This window comes from Pomacea canaliculata, linkage group LG6, assembly GCF_003073045.1.
Source record: "Pomacea canaliculata isolate SZHN2017 linkage group LG6, ASM307304v1, whole genome shotgun sequence".
In the NCBI taxonomy this organism is placed as follows: domain Eukaryota; kingdom Metazoa; phylum Mollusca; class Gastropoda; order Architaenioglossa; family Ampullariidae; genus Pomacea; species Pomacea canaliculata.
Genome location: NC_037595.1, coordinates 701,927 through 726,403, shown reverse-complemented (window position 1 = coordinate 726,403; position 24,477 = coordinate 701,927). Strand labels below are relative to the sequence as shown.

General features: G+C 42.0%; 2 protein-coding genes across 5 annotated transcripts in view; one reads left to right on the top strand and one right to left on the bottom strand.

Annotated features, from left to right (window-relative positions):
* The window catches only part of LOC112566579 (inner centromere protein-like), a 22,481-nt gene extending 5,972 nt beyond the window's left edge, over nt 1–16,509 (top strand). Inside the window, exons 2-19 of the mRNA XM_025242810.1 lie at nt 116–275; nt 613–726; nt 1,085–1,661; nt 2,190–2,267; nt 2,981–3,756; nt 5,171–5,261; nt 6,559–6,592; nt 6,984–7,014; nt 7,861–7,906; nt 9,332–9,463; nt 10,103–10,212; nt 10,396–10,563; nt 10,932–11,007; nt 11,196–11,401; nt 11,720–11,828; nt 12,158–12,336; nt 12,848–12,981; nt 15,010–16,509. Of these exons, the coding sequence (XP_025098595.1) occupies nt 136–275; nt 613–726; nt 1,085–1,661; nt 2,190–2,267; nt 2,981–3,756; nt 5,171–5,261; nt 6,559–6,592; nt 6,984–7,014; nt 7,861–7,906; nt 9,332–9,463; nt 10,103–10,212; nt 10,396–10,563; nt 10,932–11,007; nt 11,196–11,401; nt 11,720–11,828; nt 12,158–12,336; nt 12,848–12,981; nt 15,010–15,185 (3,177 nt within the window). The 5' untranslated portion in view covers nt 116–135 and the 3' untranslated portion in view covers nt 15,186–16,509. The remainder of the gene's footprint in view (nt 1–115; nt 276–612; nt 727–1,084; nt 1,662–2,189; nt 2,268–2,980; nt 3,757–5,170; nt 5,262–6,558; nt 6,593–6,983; nt 7,015–7,860; nt 7,907–9,331; nt 9,464–10,102; nt 10,213–10,395; nt 10,564–10,931; nt 11,008–11,195; nt 11,402–11,719; nt 11,829–12,157; nt 12,337–12,847; nt 12,982–15,009) is intronic.
* LOC112566582 (neuroligin-4, X-linked-like) lies at nt 16,344–24,477 on the bottom strand. 4 transcript variants are annotated; one of them, XM_025242815.1, is made up of 4 exons: nt 23,494–24,477; nt 20,167–20,820; nt 18,945–19,849; nt 16,344–18,191 (listed from the first exon to the last, which is right to left on the bottom strand). In XM_025242815.1, exons 2-4 carry the CDS (start codon nt 20,782–20,784, stop codon nt 17,861–17,863), a joined length of 1,854 nt encoding a protein of 617 aa, XP_025098600.1. In that variant the 5' UTR covers nt 20,785–20,820; nt 23,494–24,477; the 3' UTR covers nt 16,344–17,860. The 4 variants fall into 4 exon arrangements, with proteins under 4 accessions (XP_025098600.1, XP_025098599.1, XP_025098603.1 ...); XM_025242814.1 differs by lacking the exon at nt 23,494–24,477 and adding an exon at nt 23,249–23,461; XM_025242818.1 differs by lacking the exon at nt 23,494–24,477 and adding an exon at nt 21,877–22,714.

The following is a 24,477-nucleotide window of genomic DNA, read 5'->3' as shown; positions in this document are numbered from 1 at the left end:
CAGTCTCTACCCAGATTCGATTTTATCACACCTTTTAACCGAACTAACAGGTTTTGGTTTAGTTGTGTAGTACATTGCCATTCAAACTGATCTATGCTTTGATTTTCTTGCTCAGATTTACACCAGACAGGCAGGATGGATTCCGATCTAAAACCACATAACCTGATCACGTTGACAGAATCCAAAACACTTCTGGCCAACATTTTTGAAAAGTTTGAGGATGACTTTTTATGGCTAGAAGATATCTTGACTGAGTGCAAAAAAACATTTGCGACGTAAGTTTCTCCTGTGCTGAATAGCAATATTTTCATAATAGCTTTTACAACAGAAGTCATTTACTTAACTATATTTTAACAAAAATGTGAGTAATTTTATGATTGCTTTATTACACTGTATCAGAACTTAGAACAGCAGTAACTGTATGATTTTAAATAACTCTTACAGCTGATAACATTGTAACTTTAGTTTCTCTGGTTACATGTACTGATGTTAGTTGTTTGGGTTGTTTGAGTTTTCAGTATACATTGCCAGCTATGTTTGCATGGTGGTATTGTAAGATAGTGAGGTATAGAAAGAAGTACACATGTAATCGCTGCTTGCTGTGTATTGAAGGGCCTGCATACAACTGCTCCCTAAGACACCTGCTCGCAAAAAACAAACCAGGAAACATCGGCATGTGACAGAGGAAAACGATGAAGAGGCAGATGGAAGCTTCATGGTGGTCAGGTAATCCAAATACTAGTTTGGTGGGGTTGTAATAACTGACTGGCATTCATAAATTGTATTTGCTATTGGCAGTGATCATTGTGACCCTATGCTCCACTGGGAGTGATTAGGAACAAGAAGAAATACCTGTTTTTGGTGCACTCATCTCATTTTCTTTTATTCTGGTTTTGATTTGTTTTGCAGCAGAGCTTATTAGTGTAGTGTTGTGATTTTTTTTTTTTAATCTGTAGTACATTTTCATGTCATAGCTGTAGTGATTCTGTATTTGTTTAGAACTGTTTGTGGAGATCAGTATCTTAACAGATGATTTTTTTGGAAGTTGGAGGACTGATTCCACATGCACTATTCTTGCCTACAGAACACTGACATTTGACCAACAGTCTCACAAGCTGAGGCCTCGTGCACCTACAGTTTCTTCCTCCACTAGGGTCACTCGCAGTGCAAAAGCAGCAGCCAAGAAAGAGGAAAAAGAAAATACAGCTCCACAGCCCATCCTGGACTTGATGAAGATGGCTGGAGCCATACTACCTGGTGCAGAGGGTGAAGGCAAGAAGACAGAACAAAGCTCTTCAAGTGCTCATGAGAGTGTGTACAGTGTACGACAAAGGGCACAGGCTTATGAGGCTATGTTGTCCTGTCGTGTAAGCAGCAGTCCTGTTGTTTCACCTCATGCAGCTAGTATGAAAGTAAGGGAGGTAAGAGAAAGCCCCATTGAGTCAGCAGATTCAACTCAAGACATCAGGAGAAGTTCAGCTACAAGTCGCTTCTCATCTTGCACACGCAAGTCTTTGAAGGTGCTAGCCTCCAAGGCTAAACTGAGGTCCCTTCATGGACAGCCCAGTCACCCCAGACCCCGATCAAGCATTTGCCAGCCCACTTCAATGCTTGACCAAGAACTGCAATTGATTCCAGACAAGTCTGATGACACAACCAAGGTGATTTCTTTAAAGCTGGACCATGTATGTCTTTATGTGTTAGTATTCCTTATATTCAGAAATCCATAGAGAGTACTCCTGTAACTGAAATGTTTAAGTCTGCAGAGCCTTTATGTACCAGCCTATTGGCAATCTATGTGCCCAACCTATTTCTCTGCAGAGAAGTGTGCAATGTATATATATATATAAGAAATTTCTTATTATTAATATAGTTTCAGTTTGAATGGTCTACTTGATTCTCCCATCTCCTTAAAACTATGAATTCAGCTCACACAAGAAGTCACAAGAGCTTCTAGTTTGAGAAAATTGTAAACATCAGCTACTTACAGTGTTTATGAACACTCTTCAAAACAGATAGCATGAAACTTCTTTGCAGTGCAGTTATTTAAAACTATCTCCGATTGCAGCAAGGCATGTCCAATGTGACATCTGGGAATGAACTGATTTTGGTTTGTATTTTTTTTTTTTTTTTAAACCACTTGCACATAAATTTCACCAGTAATGAAATATTTCCATGCTTGCTTTTAGGTCAGAACACATGTCACAGAAGTTCAGGCCAAAACATCCAGAACAAGGCTTCGCCTGAACAAAGCCAAAACTATGTCTGTAAGTGATCACCAAGTGCAGTGGGATGATATATCAGGTGCAAATAGCATCTTAAGAGATCTTGAAGGCTGTTGAAGAGCTTGTGGGGTGCATTCATTTTCTATCCTCCTTTGGCATTTCCTGGACCACATCCATCAGACCTTTATCCCCTTCCTTGGTTACAAAGAGATCTATTGTCTCCAGGTTCTCCTTGGTGCCCCAGAATTTTTCTTCCAGCATAGTTCTATGAGGCTTCAGCTCTGTCTGTGTCTGTGTAAGAGATGTCCTGAGCATCTGGTTGTTTGGTGGTGAGTTGCGTTCACTTGCCCACTGGTCCTTAACCAGGGCTTTGGCTTCATTGTTGGTAATTGGCTGCTGTAGGCAGGTGCCAGACCTAGTTAAATTAGGGTCCTAGCTCTCCATTTAATTTTAGCCTCGATGTTGCAAACATATTCATGTACATTTCTGCTATCTGTGTTGTTGTGGACTGCTGTACAGTGATGTAGGCATGTGTCTCAGTAGTGTAGAGGTATTATTCACTTTTTTAAGAAATAGTATTTTGTAATAAGTTCAATCTTGCTGTTTGAAGGAAGGGGACAGGTGCATGTATGCTGTGTGTGAGATGAAGATTCCCCAATATTGGGTCTAGAATGTCATCATTTTCTTTAAGATAACATCAAACAAACTTCCTCTACCATCATACTGACTAAGGTTATGGTGGGATTTCTTTTTAGGACAATGACTCAAGCAGCAGCACAACCACCTATACAAGCGAAGACCCTACACAAGATGTGCTGGAGAAACAGACAATTCCTAGAGGAAATGACAAAACTAACAAATATCCAGAGTCTTTCCATGAAAGAACCAAACGCAAACAAGCATCGGGATCGTCGGGAGATGAAGTAGCAGCCACACAACATGCATGTTCTCCCAGCACAGCAAGCCAAATGGGAACAAGAATGAGGACACGGACAAAGGTTAGAAAAATTGAGAAACAAGAGGATGTGGTGGAGGTGGAGGAGAGCATGTTTGAATCGCCACACAAAGCCTGTGCAGTGTCCACAGCACCAGACTCGGGGAGTGGATCTAATACTGACATGGGTTGTTGTGACAGAAAGAATACTGAAACATCCTCTCCAATCAATGCTAGTTCTGCTGATGATTCTGGCCCGAGCTGTCCAAACATTTGCACAAATGCCCAAGTCATATCTGAAAACTTAGAGAATGAGGATACCACTTCAAAGGAAGATGTGCTGTCTGCAACCCCAGCACGCAGAAGCAAACACGAAGAGAAGTATAGCTTCACCATTCCTGTCGAAAACAAAGAGAACAGTTTAGAAAAAACAGAAAACTTACGACGAGCTACCCATGTGCTGGTTAAGAATGAAGTTGCTGTACAGGAAGAGGAACCAAGAAAGGAGATGGAAGTTTCTCCGCCTGCATCAGCAAACCCTGATGGTGGCCAGTGTGAGACAGAGCCCAAACATGTGGAGGAAACACGTATGACCAGGTGAGCTTTTAGTGATTCTTGCAAAATTTTGATATGGTTCTCAAGGGACACAATTTCAACAACAGAACATTCTGCAGCTGATGTATGCACAGAGATTATAAACTGTAAAAGGAAATGTTGGTAACTGGAACTGTAGTCTGATATTCTCACAGATAGCAGAGCATGTTGTTCACATATTTATTCTAGAAATAACTGGAAATGTCCAGTAATACTTTCCCTCAATTGTGATCTATGAGAGATATAATTACACCTTAAATATAAGTCATATCTCTGTCACTCACACACTCTACAGTAGCTTTCAGACCAGATAAAAACACCTTCAAAAATCTAAATTTCAGGACTTAATATAATATCCAATGTTATTTAACATTTAAACTGATGAATCATATTCTACAATTATATACCAGATATGTTAAAAACATACTTTCTTCCTCAATGACAAAATTCTGTCATTACAATCTCTTTTGTTGAACATTTTCTTTGAAGCCCCCTCCATCAGGTTTAAGTCTCTGCCATGAAAAATCATAACAATATCTCTCCTGATTGGTGACCCTACTGAAGCCCAGCAAGGTTTGGCACAGCCAAATACAAAGAAACACAAATAAATGAAGGAAACAAAACACAAACAGAAAAATATGGTCCTTAAAATCTAACAATCATTTAAGTTTAAGTCTACAATATTACCAATCAAATAATCCCCAATTAATCATTTACATTCATCCATTTAAGCCATATGAATAAAAGAGTAGTCCATAGATGCAACACACACAAACAATTTTTTAATTTAGACTTAAAAAGAATAAAAAATTCAAAAGACTCACTGACTCAGACTGACCTCAAGAAGCTTTCTAGTGAATAGATAACGCGCTTCTGGCAAATCTGGTCAGGACATCATAAATCAAGTCTGGTCTGGAATGAAATCCACAACAATGAGTTTCCCAACCAAGTTAACAGCTAATTCAGAATGTAACATCCAAGCAGCAACAAGTGTCACTCAGTCTTTGCCCTATCTTTCACACTTTATTCTAAATGAAGCCTCTTAATGATGCAGTTACATCAAGAACAAATAGTTGTCATGAGACACACACTCACATGCAAAGTCTAAAGAATATAAATAAGCAAACAACAAACAGGCATTTTGCACTTCCCTATTTTCCTTTTACATGGACATAAAAAGATACCACCTTTACACAGAACAGATGCAGCTGAGGAGACATCTATATTGATGAATTATCTACAAGGACATGCCTATATGTGGTAACATTGACATTGATAAATTGACAAAGAATTATGGCAAGCGCTTATTGATTGGTTGTTGTCCTATAATTGTTGGCATCACTTTGCTGTCTATTGGTTGTGTCTACGCTTCGTTGTGAGGACTGGCCGACTGCTATAAGTAAGTCTTGTTTTGCAGAACAAAGGCACGAAAACGCCAGGCAGAAGAAGAAGCTAATGTGTCAGTCTCAAAAAAGCTGTGCACCGCATCCCCTTCTGCAACAAACCAGGTAAGTTGTTCAGTTTTTCCTTCGTTAGATTTTACTGTCCATAATTCAGCCAATCTATGTATCTTCTAAGGTCAGATTGTAGGATTTTATTTCTAAGATTAAGACTGCATATGCCTAGGAATAGATTAGTTTAGTCCTTGCTGCTCCTTGAGGAGCATAGGGCCTCAACAACACCTCTCCGGTGCCCCCGTTTTGTGCAGACCCCCACAGTTGGGCCCATGTGGTTCCAATGTCTTTTGCCTGACTCTCTGCTGTTCTTTCTCAAGTCTGCTTTGGCCTCCCAACTCTCCTCTTCCCCTGAGGGCTCCATTCAAGAAACAGATTAGTATCATCAACAAATAATCTGATGTTTGGCTGTAAATCAGAAATAAAGGGGGGCCTAAACAGAGCCCCGAAGGACATCTGTAGGCACTCTGACACATGTTAATTTTTTTTTTCCCCAGTTCCTTAATTACATTTTGGAAATGATTGGATAAGTAGTTACATAGAAGATTTAACAGTTTACTTGTATACCAATAGCTTCTGATTTAAGTACAATTCATTTATGCTAGTAATAATTTTTTTTTTTTTTTTTTTTTTTTTTTTTTTGTCATCATAAAGTAATTTGAGAATGGTAGAGTCACCCTAACTAAACTGGTGAGCAAATGTCAAAGCAAAAAATGTAAATTTGAGAGTAAATGCATCTTTCAGAAAGTTTCCCAACAGCTTAACAAAGAAAGTGGTCTATAAGTTATCAGTCATTTTTGTTGCCTTTTTCATAAACAGTTGTCACATGGGCAATCTGCCAGCAGTGTAGAAAAAGTAATCATAGATAATTGTTAATAAAAAGACATTAGTAGCAGTGATTATGTCTGATGCAGCAATAAGCAGTTTGTTGTGGACCAAATCTGGGTTAGGGGTTGAATTTTGTTTCAGCTGCCTTATAGAATCCTTGACTTTAGGGGACAAAGTACCTTGTAGGATCTGTTGTCCACTGCCCCAAGACAGGCCTAAATGCCGAGTCTTGTCAACCGCTGCATTAGTCCAGTGGCCCCCTATCCCCTTTCCAGCGACAAGAGCTGGCAGAGCAGCATAGATGTTAGCTGGTACTACCTAGTGAAGGGATAAATGAATAAATAGACCTTGATCGTTCGTTTGATCATTTATTCATTTTGTAGCTGTTGGAATATACCCTGTTCTTCAGTGCAAATAATATGAGCAGAGTTAAGCTGAAGTGCTTTGACTCTTGTAATGAGAAATCTAAATGGAAATTTGAAAAAACTTAAGTGAAACAAGTGTTTGTGATGGTTTGTTGCAGGCTGACTTGGAGTCTTCTTCACCATTTCAGGATGGTGAGTTTTATAACAGTCAATAATAAGAAGAAATTAATAATAATAGAAGTAGAAGAATTGCATTTGTAAAGTACATTTCCCTGTGTAGATGGAGCTCAGTGTACTGCACATAAAATAATAGACACAAACTAAAAGTTAACTAAATTCAAAATCTCACTGAATATTAAATTTCACAGCCCTCATCTACATGAAATTTGGAGTTCATATGCTTATAGCAGTCTTAATACATGGTGAAAGAGCACTGTTAATAGTGATCTTTATGATTCAAGAGTACAGTTAATAATGATCTTTATGCATGGTGCAAGAACACGGATAATAGTGATACTGTTCAACTTTTGTTGTGTATTGACCTCAGACAGATCATAATCTTTGTTGTTCATTTTATTGACAGGTAAAGAGGAAGATGAGATGGATGTAGATGAGTAAGTGGCTTTTGAGCTGATGGTTATAAACTTAGTGACCTGTCATTTCATACCTTTAGCTTGTGAAGCACACTAGTGAACAATTGTGTAACACTGTCAAAATATAATCAGGTCTGTACAACTGTATTCATAAAGTTTCCCTACACAATCTATTTACTACACACTCCTAAAGATGCATCTTGAGTGAGTCAGTCCACCTCCTCCCAACCTACATGACCTAATCTTGGTGTTCAGGACATAACATGAAAATGTGTGCCTTTTTGATATAAAACAAGAAAAAGAAAAGGTGTGACGGGAGAGGGAGAGAGCGGCCAGCGAGGAGAGATTGGGGTAGATAGCAATGGACGAGAGGAGGTGAAACTGGACGTTTATTGGTGGGGAGGAGGATTGTATTTCTTATTGAAGGGAGAAGCAACTGCCAAGGACAGTGTGTTTTAATAGGTAGAAGGGGCTGGGAGGTTGAGGTGTCGGATCATTCAGAGGAGAGAGTCATTGCCAAGACAGTGCGCCTCACTAGTGTGTAAGAGATTGAGTACATTTTATTTTGGAGGTTGTGTAGTCGAAGTGTCATTGCCAAGACAGTGAACTTTCATAGTAAATTCAGTGGATTTTGTGATTGTAAAAGAAGAGCCATTGTGTTAGTGACTGTGTGTTTTGATTAAATTCATATTATATCATCTTAGGCAGACTCGTTCAGGCAAAGCATTTTGTTTTATTGAGTGAAAGAGCGCGCAATTGTCAGACATGCTGGTATGCTGGGAAGTGTAAACGAGAGACGCTAGTGGTGTCGTGACATGGTGATAATGAAGAATCTGTTTTTAATGAAATACATTTCTTTTTTTCCAGTGACAGTGATTATGAGGATCTGGAACCAGAAAATCCTCCAAACAAGGTAAATGGGTAGGAAAAGATAGTGATAGAGCATTGTGCAATTGGAGGTGGTGGTTGGGGGATACCTGTGTTTATATCTTCACAGTGTGGGACTTTCCCTTCATTGTGTTATCAACTTACTACAGTCAAATCTCGCTACTATGCCACCTACTGGGACCGAGCAAAAGTGGCATAGTAGCGAGGGTTCGTAAAAAAAGCTTTATTTGCTCAAGTTATCTGTCAATCCAAAGCTCTCAAGAATCTTCGGCTGGCGCTAGCTGTCTCCTCTCATTCTCCCCCTCACCTCTTCATCCTTCACCGCTCCTAACCACATCCACGCACCTGCATCCTGTCGCTAGTCGACCCCCTCCCGCTCTCCCTGTCACGTGGCTATCACCCGGCCAGCTAACACCCTCTCATGTCCAGCCTCCACCCTCCCTGTGTGCATGCTGGGTTCCATCCCACCTAACTGCCATGTCCCACACTGCCATACAGTATAATAATCAAGCACTGCCCGGAATTTAACAACTTGTACCTTTTAACAGTCACACAAAAGTGGCATGGTGGTGGCATAGTAAATTTATTTTACATTGAATTTATAGTCGGGACCGAGCAAAAGTGGCATAATACCGAGAGTGGCATAGTTGCGGGGTGGCATAGTAGCAAGATTCGACTGTACTTTTAGCATATAACAAATGACAACCACAGCCCTGTTTAGCAAGAGAATACAGTCACATTTTCCGAAAAAAGTTTAATGTATATCAAAATAACAAAGAAGGATTCTTGGAGTCCTGACGTCTGCCTTGGGATACCAGGAGTTCTGGTATCCGGGTACTGTGCAAGCTCTGTATTGAAACTAGCATGAGGTTAAGAATGATCGGTGAAGATTCATCTGGAAATATTTCCACTCAAATTCTTTCAGGAAAATCCTCTACAGTGGAACCTCGGTTAGCGAACGCCTTGGATAGCGAATATTTTGGATAACGAACAAAAATTTCGTTAAAAGTTTGTCTCGGATAGCGAACAAAATTTCGGATAACGAACAGCCACGTGAACCACACGTGACCGACCAGCATGTCATCATTCGCGCTCGAGACACAGTTACGATCGGTCGTTCCTTTTCACTGCGGATCCTTCTTATTTAGTGATTTTTGTGCTTTATTTTAATAAGATAATCCTCAATCATGGCTCCAAAGAAGATTAAGAGCAATAAATAGTAGTGAGGTAATGACAAGGAAGCTGTTCGACCCACATGATACCACTTGAGTCCATTTTTTGCAGAGTGAGAGGTGGGGTTACAACCAGTTTAGTCTTTGTAAATGATTTTGGTGGTTTTCCTTATAGCTTGTATCAAGACTACATTTTTGAAGTAATGTAACTGATTGTTTTTTTCAATGTCATTTTCATCCGTTCTCCAAATTATTTGTAATCATTAATATCTTTACAGCACATAATTCGGCCACACTCCTTCCTGGCAAATATGCGCAAGTCCAGCCTGTCTCGCTCCACCAGTCTTATCTCTGGTGTTGTCACATCTTTCCTCAAACGCAACACACCTCCTCATAAGCCTACCTTCAAGGTGAGAACTACCAACATACGTAAAGATGCCACTGTACCTATAAAGCTTGTTGATTGGGATTTGAAGAAAAGTAATTGGCCTATTTAGTTTGGAAAGTTAAGTATATATACGTGTGAACAAATTTGCTTAAAAGAATGATGCCTATACAAGTCAAGACAGTTTTCCTTTTAAAAAATGGTTTAGTTTAAAGGGCACCAGACATGTTCACTGTATTTTCACAGAATAAATGTGCTCATTTCTTGCATGTCAGTACTTGTTCATTAAATAGAACTCAGCTTCATGACATTACCACAGTTTGTACCTACTCTGGGTAGTTTCTGCTGGACTGAACTTAGATATATACTGATCTTCTTCAGCATGAAATTTGTAACCATTTAGAGATCTTGTGATATCAGTTGTTAACATAATTGTCAAAACAGTTATATGTGGGAGCCCAGTAAGGTGTATCAATACTTTGAGGAAGTTGTGCAGTGTGGACAAAATGAAATGGGTAATTGAGGTTTGTCTCAGAAATCAGTAATGCAGTGTAAGAAGCTTCTGTAGGATACAGTAACACACATGGGTAAATGACAGTCAAGGACACAGCAACGCATCTAAGTAGAGTGAAGTGCATGTGTCTACCATATGTTTGCTTTGCAGGTGCTGCAGCAGCAGAAAAAGAAAGAACTTCAAGAGAAAGAGAGGCGAGAACAAGAGAGGCTGAGCAGGATTGATGAGATGAAGAAGAATAAGGTGGAGGAGCAAAAAAGGTTAGTGCCTTGTCTTGCCCACAGTTGACCAAGTCCCATGCTTCTTTATCATTAACCTGGTCTCCAGCAAGTGGGTTTCGCTTGGTGTGTCAAACACTTTACTGCCAGTTAAAATCTTGATGTGTTATTTTGAGTACATTTGTATCTTGTATTATTATATTTTGTGCTTTATGTGCTTCTCAGAAAGCGAGAGGAAAGAATGCGCAAGGTGGCTGAAATGCGTGAGCTTAGACAGCAAAAGGAGAATAACCTTAAAAAAAGTCTGCAAGAGAAGCTACAGGAGAAGCTCAACTCAACAGACCGTATGAAGGAAGACCGCTTTAAAGAAGAACGCGAAAAACAGAGGCAGAGGTGATGGATGTTTTTATCTGTCTGTCTTTAATAAGGAAAACCAAGTGAATGTTTTTTAGTTATTGCAATTAACATAAGAGTGCAACCCTGGATGTGTCATTAACAATGCCCAAACAGTCACAAAAAGGACATCTGTTTGTTCAGTGTGTGAAGTGGGACAATGTGAAATGTGCTGTCATTGAAAACTACTAGTAAGCATAAAGCAAAATACTGAAAATAGAGATGCACAGCAGGCTAATGCAAATCACGTTGATTGTGTGTTATGTGAGTTCTAGCATTGTATAGGTCTGTATTCTGGATGAATACAATTGAGTAGCAATAAGTATAACAAGCTAGTTAAATGACCCAGTCTGTTCATTACGCAATAGGTTGAAAAAACAGCTGGAGGCTGAAGAAAGGCGGCGCCTGGAAGATGAAGAGCGTATGAGAAAGTTTTTGGAACAGGTTGGTACGACTGTAATGTTTGTTAACTTGTTCACTGTCTTCTTGCTTAATTCATTTTCAATTTAGAGATTTGATGAACAGATAGTGTTTTACTTGCAACTGTGTTTAAAAATAAACCAAAAAAACCCATCTTGCTCTGCATTGTCATGAAAATTTGTAGCCATGTGTTTGTGGTCTGCAACTTGCAGCAAGAGGAGAAGCGTCGCCACGAGGAGTTCCTGCAGCGCAAGAGAGAGCATGAAGAGCAGGAGCGCCAGCAGAGGCTGAAAGAAGAGCGTCGGCGACTGGAAGAGAAGCAGGCAGAGCTGGAGCGCGAGCGTTTGGCTGAACGGGAACGCCTTAGGCAGCAGGAACTGGAGCGAGAGCGGGAACAGCAGAAACTTAAGGAGCAGAAGTAAGGTCTTATGCTTAAAGACAGCCCAGAAGTAAGACCTTGCACTTAAAGGCAGTCAGGAAGTAGTGATATTTGTCCCTCACATGCTTTTTCTCCTTCACATGCTTTATCTTGTGCGAAAGCAATCTTCGCGGAAAGCTGATTGAGTTTTAGTGACAAAAACAAAAAATAGATTTTAAACAACATTTTGTTTTATCTCTGATTCCACCTTTTGGCATTTATGTGCAACTTTCAAATGAGAAAACATAAAAGATGAATCAATTTATAAAACTTGTGACTTGCTTAACCCTGACTTTACATCCTCCTGTTTGTTGATAGGGAAAAAGCGGCAGCTGAGGAGCGTGCTGCCCGTGAGAGACAGGAGATGGAGAAGAAAAAAGAACGTGAAGCCAAACTTCAGCGAGAATTTGAGAAATTGAAAGAATTGGTCAGCAAGATTCTTCCTACCTTTGGGTTCATTCTTTTATCTGTGCTTCTAACAGGGATAAAACGTAACGTTTTATATTTTATGCTGTATGATTGCAGTGGGTATGTATAGCTACAAGTTGAAAAACAAGAGAAAAGTGTCATGTAACTTTATTCATAATACCCACTCCTCCAAAAAGAAAAAGGAACAAATCTTTAAGCAACAAACCTATTTTTTTCTATCAGAGCTCCTTGGCCCTCCAAAAAAACCCATTAAATTTTAACCAGAAGTTTTCTTGCTCTAGTGTATATTGTGGCAGAATGAGATGTGTGTAACATTTGTCTTGTTAGGAACAACAACGATTGGCAAAAATGGCTGCCATGGAAGAAGAAAAGAGAAAGGAAGAGGCTCGGCTGAATCAAATTATCCAGCACCACAACCGCAACATGCAGAACATTTTGGCCAACATTAACTGCACTGTCTCTTTGTCCAAACCAACTGAGAGCCACTCAGTCCACAACCCAGACTCGTAAGCTCTTCATAAGCTTGTCATCTTGTTACCATCTGTGTATGATCCACAACATGTTTCATATGTTAGCACATTAATGCTATTAATAGATGATATTTTTGCAGCAGAAATGAATGTGCTGTATACAGAAATGTAAGACAAAATCTTATTACCACTTTCATTTAGGCAAAAAAGGTCAAGGATCATTGTGTGCCTCTGACATGCCTGTGTATATGAACTTATATCTACATTTAATAACTGCAAAGGGCTGGACCTTGTCAGGTGTTATTTCACTCTACTCACTGTGTCAGTTGCTGCTTGTCACTTCACTGTAACACCCACTGCTTGTAGTTGTCATCAACAGGCTGTCAGTCACTTTGTGTAACACCCACTGCTTGTTGCCATCAGACTGTCACTTCGCTGCTCGCTCTCTTTATTGCTGCTCTTGTCAGCCATGTATAAACAGTATCAAACTATTTATAAATTGTGTGGGTACCCTATCACACTGTCAAACTATTTGTAACCTGTGCAGGTATCCTATCACACCTCGCCATATAAAAAAGAAATCATCATCTTTGGAAACCTATGACATCGCTGATCTTTGCTCAGATGACTCAACAGATGATGATCAGGCTCCTAGAAAAAAGATTCCCTCCTGGGCACAAGGTCAGCATATGGTCTTTTGTGTATTATGTTTAACTTGAGTGAACAATGCATGTTTTTAATCCCTGATTTGGAAGAGGAATGCAAAGGATTGTTTATGTCCTTGATCCAGGAGGGAAGTTGTGCATTTCATGCTTGTGACAGGAGGGGAAAGCAGGAAATGGTTTTCAAACTTGACCCAGTATGGGAATGCCCTAAATTATTATGTAAGTCAGGGAGTGTTATGAGTCCTCAAATCACATCATTGCTTGTCTGAGTTGACTTTTATTTCTTGTGTTTGTAGTTATTGTGAACAGCTCAGGGCTGGGGAACAAGAATTTGTGTATGTGTATGTCTAGAAACTCAAATGGCAACTAAAATGTTTCTTCATCCAGAATCATTTTTCAGTCAGAAAGAGCTCGACTGCAATGCTAATGTAATTTACATGCTGACTACGTGGATTATCATGTCACACTGATGGCACGGCACATATTACATACTTACATCACAATGTCCCACCTGTGTTTGGCTACATAAGTGGTTGTTAACAATATGGAATATGAGAGAGACAAAATGTTTTGCCAAAGTTGCCTCAACAACAGCAAGGACGCTTGTCACAATGTTCCTGCGATTCTCATCATGAATTATTAGCCCCATGAAACTGAGCATGTGACTTGACAGTCATCACTTGAAATCTTGCCACATGGCTCATCAGCTCATGACAGGAGGGGGGCTCTTCTCTTGAAGTGTCTCATCCAGCTATCTGTCATCACTTCCCTTCTCAACCATGTCAGCTACAATTGGTCCCCTGGTGACACGGACGCCAAGCATTGTCCCAGTCCAGGGATGGCATGTAGCTTATTCAGCATGCTTGTCCACATGACTACACTGTTAAACAGCACACGATGGTATGTGCCAAGATGAACAATGCCACACACACCACCTGGCTTAATCCTCCCAACTTCAGTGTTTTGGAGCGCAGGCCAATACACAGATGTTACTTTCTCCTCTGAGAACGACCACTTACTCTGATGGCCTTGGCCTTGATCTTGAGCTCTCACAACAAGTCCATGTTCTGGTCATGTGGTCCTTGGAGTTCCCATAGTAACAGCTGGCAGCCTCGGTGTTTTGTTGTGGCTGACTGGTCTTTTTTGTGTCAACAAAGTACACATGCACAAAAACAAATAAACAAACAAGCAAATGCTAGTACAGGGAAGTTTCAAACGCAAAACTTTTTACACGATCGCTGAAGCTTGTAGCCACTGCACTTCGGGAACCTTGGTAATCAACAGATCTAAGTTAACCTACTTAAATGTTATGACAGTCTCAGTGTCACAGCTATTTTTGCCCTTGGACCTGAGATTATTTTGCCTCACCAATATTTGTGTGTAGTCCTTTGTAGTTTTTAAAAACCACATCAAGGCTTCATAGCTTATTTTTCAAGGGAAAGATTGAAACCAAGGTTTTGCTTAGCTGATGTCACACTTCTGAAGGTTTTTGAAGTTTCTCCCTTTACTGAGCTGTCCAGGGGAAAAAAATCAGTGGCCAGGACTGCTAACCTCACTGACCAGGGGTAGTAATTCATTTTGTTAAAAGCAGTTTGTATCCCCTAAGATCCTAATAGTCACGTCATCAAAGGAAGAGAATTTAAAGAAAAAGTTCATGGAGTGTTTGTAAAAATTGTCATGCACGTACTTCAGTAATGTGTCTTTTTTATGTTGCCAGGGAAATTCTAGGTTAATTTGTTATAAGGAGGTCCAGAAAATGTGAAAGAGGGTTTGGAAAAAGTTAAGATCTTAAGTCACATCTAACATTTGTATTTAGTATCACTTTTACAATTTATTTGTATCCTGAACCACTTTTATAAATCAAAATGCATGCATCAAATTTACGTCAAGTTTTGTTTGTTTTTATCACAATTTGATAATTTCTTGCAATTTGACCTATTCAGTGACATGTTTCTTTCACAAGCATCTCTTCTACAATTTAAAATACAAGTCACAACTGCAGTGTCATTTATTTTACTCTTGTTAACATTTATGTTTGTAACAGGTTCAAACTTCAAAGCTGCCCTCATCAATCAAGAACATCACCCTCCAGACTTGGATGCCATCTTTACATACATTGAGCCCCCAGACCTCAATGAAATGTTTAAAGTTAAGCGACCTCGCTTTAACAAGCGAACTAGTTCAGCAGTATGGCACTCCCCTCTTCACAAGCCACTGTGATTCCAAACCTCATTTTAACTGGATAAAACTTTATACACTGGGTAGGTATGTTTGCTTCTACTGACCTGAAGACAGTGTTGTTGATCTTTTGGATGGATATTCATGGAGCTGCCTTGTATTTGGCCAGTTCAGTACATAATGATGACAACATTCTAGAAGTGTTTATGCCAGAAGTCACCAAGAAACTGTAGCAGGCAAAGATTTAGTACAACCAGACGAAGTCAGCCAGAGATTAATGTGGGATATTTTTTTAAGATAGGTAATTTAGGGCTATTGTGGGAAATGTTTGCCCAAGGTTGGGTGTTGAAAGCTGACTTATTGTAACTTGTGACTTGTTGAAACCTTATCTGCCAGCACCCATGGCTTCTGTGCCTGTATGCGCCTCTTTCTTGTCTCTCCTTCATTTGCTCATTAGATCTCAGCCGTTTCTCATGAAATGCCTTCAACAGCAAGAAAAATGCTCATCACTTGTACACTTTGGTACAAAAGCGGAACTAGGGAACTATTCTTCCTCACCATTGTGTTTTTGAAGCAGTAAAAATGCTAATGTGGCACTGTTGTCCAAGGGTAATAGTTAATCTTACCCTTGCATGCAGCAGCTCCCTGTATTTTCTCTGACCAAGGAGCAGACAGGAGTGGGTAAGAAGTTAAATTAGAAATGAATTAAAAAATGTATCAATTTGTGTGTGCCTACTGTTGTGTCTTTCACACAACACCTCTTTCTTTCTCTCTCTCTGGCATGAGTCTTGCTTTAAGGTCAGGATCAGTTCAGGAAAATATCAATTTTGGGGTTGGAGTGGATCCTGACCTTAAAAGAAGGCTTAAAATAAAGTTCAGATAATAGGAAGAGGGTGCATTTTGATGATCGTCTGATGTTGTGTACATAAGGCAACATAGATTTTACCAAAAGATCACAATCTGTCCAGAGATATTGATATTTTTATCTAAATGATAAGTCTGCAGAAAAGTTTTTAAAAGCAGTATTTTGCTTTTATAGTGTTTTAATGTGGGTTCCTTGGCAGTTGTGGTCTCTGTTGTGAGGAATGAGTGCTCTGTTGAGTCTTTGTGGAGAAAAACATGGAGTAAGAACTGTTTTGGCACCTCAGTCTTTTTTAGAAGAACAAAATGGAGTGATAAAAATAAGAGATTGAGGTGGGATTTTTTTTTTTAATGTATGACATGGTTGAATCCTTGCAGAAAATTTTAAGCATACCCTTTTCTATGTATCACACATACAAAAACACTTGTAGACAAATGATATGTTCAAAAGATAAGTGTCGTGAATATTTAATGACATGTAAATAAAATGTTTTTGTTGACTATGTGATGGTTTTCAATTAATTTCAAACATATCTGCAAGTATAAATAATGAGATGGCTTTTTAATCCATTTACAAGTTAAACAAGAATGGCATTTCCAATGTAAATATCTGCAGGCCATTAGGTTGTATGCTTTGTTTTCTAGGATGTTTTAAAGTAGTGCTATGATTTGTATATAATATTTCACATTTAAGTAGAAGCCCGTTGTTAGAATTAACAGTGCCCCTGCATTCTTTCCATTCTGTCTTGGTGCTTAAGAACCTCTTAACAGTAAGAAATAAACAAACAACATAATAGCCAAATATTAGCACCATGTAAAGTTATTATTTTCATAGTCAGCATGGTTGGTGTGTATGGGTGGGTGATTGAAGTACACGGGTAAAGTCCTGTGTACTGAGATGACAATTTCAAACTGCTCATGTACATGTCATGGTAACATGCTAGTCATGGCAGGATTCCCCAAACAGCTGAAATAATGGCCTCTGTTTTATTGCTTTTTTATTATTCTATGAAATTAAAAAGTGCTACTGCAGCCATTACATGTATTTATTTTTACAACAAATCCATGTCATAATAGAATATAATCATATAAATTCCAAAGCATAAATAACTTAAGGACACAAGAAAGAAAAAAGCATTTGAAGATAAAAAAAAATATTTGAGGAAAACACAATTTCTTGTCAAGTAGGACGTAATCAAGTAACTTGCACTATTTTCCAGGTACAGAATTTTGTTTCATTAAAAAAAAATGGCTACCAAACCATGATTTTATAGGGAAATTGCAACTCTGAAGTTAAGAACTGTATTGGCATTTGTGATTATCTAGTCAGTGATTTCTGAATTATTCAATTCAGTGATAACAAACAGGAAAACATTTTATGACTATTCATCTTCAAGGTTAAGCACAGAATAACCCAAGGTCTGACTCCTTGTTTGTCTAGTTTGTGTTTGTAGATTAGGGCAAAGTCCAATTTGTTCCACGAATGTCTATGCTAGTCAGTAGAAAAGAGCAGAGTCAACTCACTCCTAGCACATACAGTTTGTGCTATACAGTAGATGAAAGCAAAGGAGAACGCTAATTTGCATTTTAATGCTAAGTACAAGGCTTTATCAACTTCAGCATAATGAAGAACATAATGACAACTGCAAAAAGGGTAATGAGAAACTCTCCATTGACAGCGCTCATGATTATACAGCTACATGTTTTCCAGTATCTTTTCTGTCCTGCATTATCAATTTGATACCTAAAATAAATTTTTTTGGCAAAGGATTTGTGTAATAAGTCCAGAACTCATGACATTAATTAGGGGCATGAAAAGATTGCTAAAAACATTAGGGACCAGACTAGAAAGAGCACTACAGGCCTCGCCAACATGTGCATGCCAGGACATACAACACCACAATTACTGTCCTCAGGTGAGTGTGGTCAGCATTGCTGGCACGTCCAGCAGCATTTGATGCTGTTTCAGCAGCACTGTAGATGCTCGACTGGTGACTGGCATTCTGGGTGGCAGCAGATGACAATTGGGTAGTGACTGGAGGCACAAGACTCAACCAAAAAGCCATCCGTTGTGAGAAGACGTCACGTTCAGATGTAATCACCAGGTCAAGGTTGGTATAGGCTTTTGTGTCAAGGCTGTAGGCTGGCCACTGAAAGCTGGCTTGGCTCTGTGGTTGATTTGGGGTTCTGGTGAAGAACAGTATGTTCAAATGTAACAGGAAATGGTGTTGGAGGCTAACAAGTTGGCAAGAAGGCAATAAAGGAGGAGTCCCAAGCCACAATGAAGCTGCAGACAAACCTACAACTGTGCCTGACAGACCACAGGCCATGAATCAGTTTTCTGTGAAATTTAAGTTACAAGGAAAGCAAAAATGACAGAGTGAAGACCCCCTAGGAAAGCATTAATAAAAGTGACCTGCATAAAATGGAGAGGTGACAAGAATCGTCCAAGAATAAAATTATTTTCTTCTGACAAGGTTTGGTGCATTATATGAGTTTTAATTCTTGATACAGTTTGGTTTATTGTAAGGCTATGATGCTTGCAAAGTAATCATTGTGACATTTTCTCTTCACTGGCAGATACTTTCAAGTTTTAGCTTAAAAATTTCATGAATGTGGTCTGGCTTCCACTCGTTCACAAAGAAAGTTACACAGAATTAAAAGAAAAACTAGTGAAACCAAACCCCGTCAACAAAGAAACCGACTTCAGATAGCCTGTAACCACAACAACCGAGGTCTTGCAGCATTAAGCCACTATAGTCTCTATACCAGGGGTGGGCAATTAATTTTCCCAAGGGGCCGGATGAGAAACTGGGATGGTTCTAGAGGGCCGGACTATATAGTTAACTCAGTTTTACCCAATACTGTATATATAGTATATTTACTGGTGGGCGGGCCAGCGGGCGGGCCGGCGTTTGCCCAGGTCTGCTCTATACCCACCCGAACTTGGCGAAGTTGGTCCAGGCGTCGCTGATGGCCCGTGCCAGTCGAAGCTCGGCAGGGTCGCGAAGGTTCATATTGAAGACGAAGTCCAGTTCATCAGAATGACTTGCCCCTCGAAACCAAGGAAAGGATCTGGCCAAGCTGCTGCTGCGAGGCTGGTGGGAGAAGAGGTACTGAAAGGTGCTTCGGGTCGCCCCAGTGCCGCCGGCGTGCCTGAGGGCAGTCTCCACGGCAGCTGACACGAACATCATGTCGCCATACATGTCCACGACAGCGCGGGCTTGGTCCACCTCACTCTCGGTGGATGTGTATTGCCGGCAAAGCGCCTGTGCCAAAGCTTCAGACCCGTTGAAGTAGTCATTGGCCAGAGAGTGGGAGATGTTGCTGCACAGAACACGTGTAGGGATGCCAGTGACGGCGTTAAAGCCAAGCTGTCGTTGCCATGGTATCAGAGGCCCTATGACCAAGCCGCCCTCTGCGTTGTTGGTGCCCACCATGATGTCGATAGACCAGAAGGGCACCTGCTGGCCGTAGGAAGGGTCGAGAAGCAAGCGGGGGGCCACGGGCACCAACTCGCCGTCCACGGAGGGTGCCACCAGCAGCCTGTAGACCAGCTCTGGCCACCGCCCGGCGTTGCTTGTCGCCTGGAGGATCTCCTCCACTGATCGGTTGCGCGCGCAGTCCACCAAGAACTGGGTGTCGAACCCAGTGCCTGTACGACTAAGGCACCTGAGCTGCTCGCCAAACCGCCTAGCGTACCCAGAGGGGTCAAGGGCGATAGTTCGGCGACATATGCCCGTGCCACTTTGCATAATGGCACGATGGAAGAGTCCATTGTTGAGAGGGGAGAGGACATGCAAACCCACACTGTAGGCCCCTCCAGACTGGCCAAAAATTGTAACCTGATAACAAACGAGACTGACAAATACCATCCTGAATAACAAATAATATAGTCTTCAATTAATAGATAATGGAAAATATCAGGCAGAATTTTAAAAAGACCGTAAGTTGCCAACACAGGAAATACGGGTAAATACTAGCTGACCGACAACACCCAAGGACCGACACGAGACTAACCCAAACAGGTCAGCACTGGCACATTAAAAACTGACAAATACCTGACTCACCAAAAATGGTCAGATGCAAGTTTACAAGAGAGACATGCATAAGAATAACAGTTTTAGAAGATCAAGAATCGTTCTTAAGAAGGACCAGTCACCTTTCCCGGGTCGCCGCCAAAGGGTGCGATGTAGCTGTGGACCCACTGCAAGGCCAAGCGCTGGTCCCACAGCCCATAGTTCCCTGGACTGGCCGCATCTTCAGTGGACAGAAATCCCAGCATGCCTTGGCGGTAGTTGATGGTCACCACAACGACGTCTCCCTGTGCTGCCATTGTGCCCCCATCGTAGTCCCTGCCAGCCCCTACCTGGAACCCTCCCCCATGGATCCAGACCATGACGGCTTTGGGAGTACTGATGGGAGCTGACAGGGAGGCGGTGGCTGGGACATACACGTTAAGGTACAGACAATCTTCGCTGGTCCTGTCTCGTCTTCCAGGCTGGGGACAGGAGGGACCGAACTGCGAGGCGTCCAGGACTCCCCACTTCTCAACTATCGGGGCTGGCTTCTGGAACCTTCTCTGGCCCACGGGAGGGAGAGCATAGGGAATACCCAGAAACTGATACACCTGACCCTGTGGCAAGGTCACGAGCACTCCCCTTACCTCCCCCAGCGGCAGGCGAACGGTCATGCCTGGCTGGATGTTCTGCCCATGCGCCATGAACACGAGAACAAGTGCGAGGAAGAGTCGTGGGAGCGTGCTGTGGAGTGCGGCCATGATGGAGGCTGGTCTTGTCGCTCGCTGTCTTGTGACCTACAGACAGAAGTCAGCACATGGGTCAAATGCTTGATCTCGTATTATTATTATTACGACTTTCAGCAGAGAGCACGTGCAAGATGCGGGAAATGGAGAGAAGAGTGACGGTGGACAGAAATATGTGTGTCTGAGAGAGAGAGGGGGCGGGGGCTGCCGCATCCTGTCATGTAAATCCTTCTGCATCTACTGGAGTACGGTAGTACTATTGTCAAAGCTTTTTCCGGATGTGGGGACTGCAAAATTATTTTATATGTCAACGCTCTTCGTTGGGCTTGGAGTAAACGGTCGGCTGAATGCAGACGTCAACCTGTAATATCACCACATGACATTATTACTGTTATGGAGCGCAGGTCTGAACCATCCTAATCTGACATCTTGAGGGCAGCACTAACCTCTGGGTTTCCATTGTTCTTTCACTCTGCAAACTATCATGTTCTAGTTCTCCAATTTGATGTCTTGTCTTGGACGCTTGTGAAGCGCATTACGCCCGCTACCCAGGGCGGAAATCACTACACACGAGGACTTTTAGCTCATACATCTTGTGTGTAGACACCGATGACACAGTAGACACCAAGTCAGAAGTAAACTGCAGAGTGGTAGTCAAGGCAGACAGAGGGCGGAGACTACCAGTCTCTATCAGGTCGTCACCAACGAGACGATGTTGATGTTGACCCAGCAAGGTATAAAGCAGGGCTATCACCCGTACCCCGGGGTTACTTTGCCTACCCTCAGTGAGTACATCTAGCACTACCACGACCACACCGTATCCAACAAGAGGATCTGTAGATAATCAGCGGACCGTCGAAGTCTGGCTTGTTTGCAGGTGCCAGCAACACCTTTGTTCCCGAGCTAATTCCGAGGAAACTTTACTTCTGTGTCCCTGACTGCGGCCCAACGGGAAATGGCGACGATTGTGGTAGGTGGTGCACACGTGTCGTTAGTACGAGCTGGTCGCCTTTCTTACCGTGTTGTGTTGACAGGTGAGCGACCTCTACAACACTGTATTCAGATACCCAGACCTACCATGACTCATGAGAACCGGTGGACATTTACCTTCTTACCTGTGCTGCTGACGCGGGTGTAAGCTTGTCCAAGTGACTGAAAGGCACGAGGGTTACTCACGTCTGGACATTCCAGGGTCTTACTGACCACGGAGACCAACTCTTGTAACGAATGTAGAGATTTAAACAAACCAGATTGTCTTACTATCGTTCTGGTGACTCATCATCAACAACAATGTGTGTCACAAAAGAAAGAAGAACAAAGAAAGTGAAGCAGGAAACTCAATGCGAGAAGGAGGACGTTGAGGACATTGGGGGTCAGCATTCCCCGGGGGGCGGGTGTGTGATGTGACAAATGTTAGTGGAGGAAAACAACAACAACCGTGGCACACATGTGATGACAATACGTGTCAGCGCCCCCACAGCGTGAGTACAGCTCACTGCTGCTGAACATCATCAAGACTTCGTTGACTTCATCTTGTCTCTCATTGTCGACAGCTTCTTTAATTCGTCACGAGGCTTTTGACCACGTGACCTGTACTTATTCTGTGTATAAACGGGGCTGACCTGTGTTTGTAGCTGGTCTGAGTAAGAGACAACGATTTTGAAAAGGGAAAAATATTTTCTGAAATGTCCTGCTGCGCATGTCGTATGAGTCGGTTGACAGCAGGCGTGCGTTAGCTTCTGCCCCGCTCCCTCCTTCCTTGGCATTCTGGGAACTTTTAGTGTGTGGAACAAGAGATACTAACATTACGAGCTGTTTATCTCACTGAGTAACATCGTCTGTCAGCACCAACACCAACACCACGTCCTACAGAACTAACATCACCACATCTCGCAGCACTAACACCACGTCCTACGTGTAGCACTAACATCACATCTCGCAGGACTGACACCCACACGACTATGGCTACGTCCTACAGCACTAACACCACGTCCTACAGCACTAACATCACATCTTACAGCACTAACACATCTTGCAGCACTAACACCACATCTTGCAGCACTAACACCACGTCCTACAGCACTAACACCACATCTTGCAGCACTAACACCACGTCTTGCAGCACTAACACCACGTCCTACAGCACTAACACCACATCTTGCAGCACTAACACCACGTCTTGCAGCACTAACACCACGTCCTACAGCACTAACACCACATCTTGCAGCACTAACACCACATCTTGCAGCACTAACACCACGTCCTACGTGTAGCACTAACATCACCACATCTCGCAGCACTAACACCAACACCACTATGGCTACCTCCTACAGCACTAACATCACGTCGCACGGCACTAATACCGGACGCTGACAACCTGTCAGGTGAAAGAATTTCACTGAAGCAGCGTCAAGTACAGTGGACGAGTGGATGCAGTTGTTCAACTTCCGGTCACTGGGGCCAGGTGTTACACACTCACTTGTCTCGGGGTCAGTTCTCTTTGATGCCTCATCTCCTCAACAGGTGATCTGACACTTTTCATGAAAGGTGATAGAAGTAAGTACGTCATTTGGAAAAGACTAGTGTTTTTAAAAACTCTTTAGGCCCTACTATGAGGCTTGTATATCTACCGGTCTCTACGACTGCCGTTTTCTAAGTTGGAATTTCTAAGAAAGTCCTGAGAAAACACCGAAGGAGGATAAACTTTAGAAAGATTTGACATACCTGTGGTTGGTGACGGCCGTCCAGCGAGTGAGCGCCGCAGGTGTGTGGCTAACGGCTTGTGGCTGTCGTCACTCGTCACTACCCTGGACTGACCACGTGCTCTGTCTTGTCTGTGGCAGTGTTACAGCAAAATGTTTTTACACTAAAGTCTTCAGAGCTTTAAGTCCTCCTCCATACTGGACCATTGCTGCGAGCTTCGCTGCTCTTGCAATTTGAATTTTCAGTTGTTACAATGCACGCATGAACTAACATTGACGTGACTGAATTGTTAAAGAAAATTTCAAATAAAACTTTGTGCAGACCTTTATAAATTTTGTATTTTATATTATCGTTCAGATTTCTCCATGACGGAAATCTTTGTTGTATGATGTTCCACTAAAGGTTCTTCTGAGGCAAGAATGTGAACGCCGTTCACTGTCAACATGGAGCCCTCTACCCCCAAAGCCGAGCGTCTCCCTATCCCACGGAATGGTCTCCTCCAGCTGCATGTTGACAGCTGTCCCTCTCATCACAGGTAGTGACTGTAGCTCAGCAGCTCGCTGGCAGGTGTCTGGGAGACGTGGCGGGCGGTTGTGCTGGGTGGGTGTCTGAGGCACCAAGCTGACAGTCGGACGAGTCTCTCCAGCCACCCGACAATGAAATGGGTCTGTACACAGGGCACCAGTTTCTTTGTACTCAAGGCGCCACCGTTCTGACATGTTAACGGGTGTGTGGAGGCACCATTCTAACAAAGCTCTGATATCTGTACTGAAGGCACCATTCTAACAAGCTGGCAGGTACCAGTCTGACATATTGTGTCACTTCCCGCCACCCCAGCCAACTGTGCACGTGTTGACAAGGCGGCCGAACTCTCTTGCTACAGCGGCTGTAGCTGACTGACTGATGATCTGACCACGTGACCAAGAATCCTTTCTGGCTGTTGTGGACGTTGCTTATGCTAACTCAGGCGATTGCAGAATAAATTAACTTGCTAATTTGCTGGTA

What these genes read in the sequence shown, in the direction of transcription:
- LOC112566582 (XM_025242814.1), bottom strand. Translation starts at nt 23,338, where the DNA reads ATGACGTACTTACTTCTATCACCTTTCATGAAAAGTGTCAGATCACCT. An exon ending in TTGGCGGCGACCCGGGAAAG is followed by an intron (nt 19,850 to 20,166) that starts GTGACTGGTCCT and finishes GTTTGTTATCAG; the next exon opens with GTTACAATTTTTGGCCAGTC. An exon ending in ACCAACTTCGCCAAGTTCGG is followed by an intron (nt 18,192 to 18,944) that starts GTGGGTATAGAG and finishes GTTCTTCACCAG; the next exon opens with AACCCCAAATCAACCACAGA.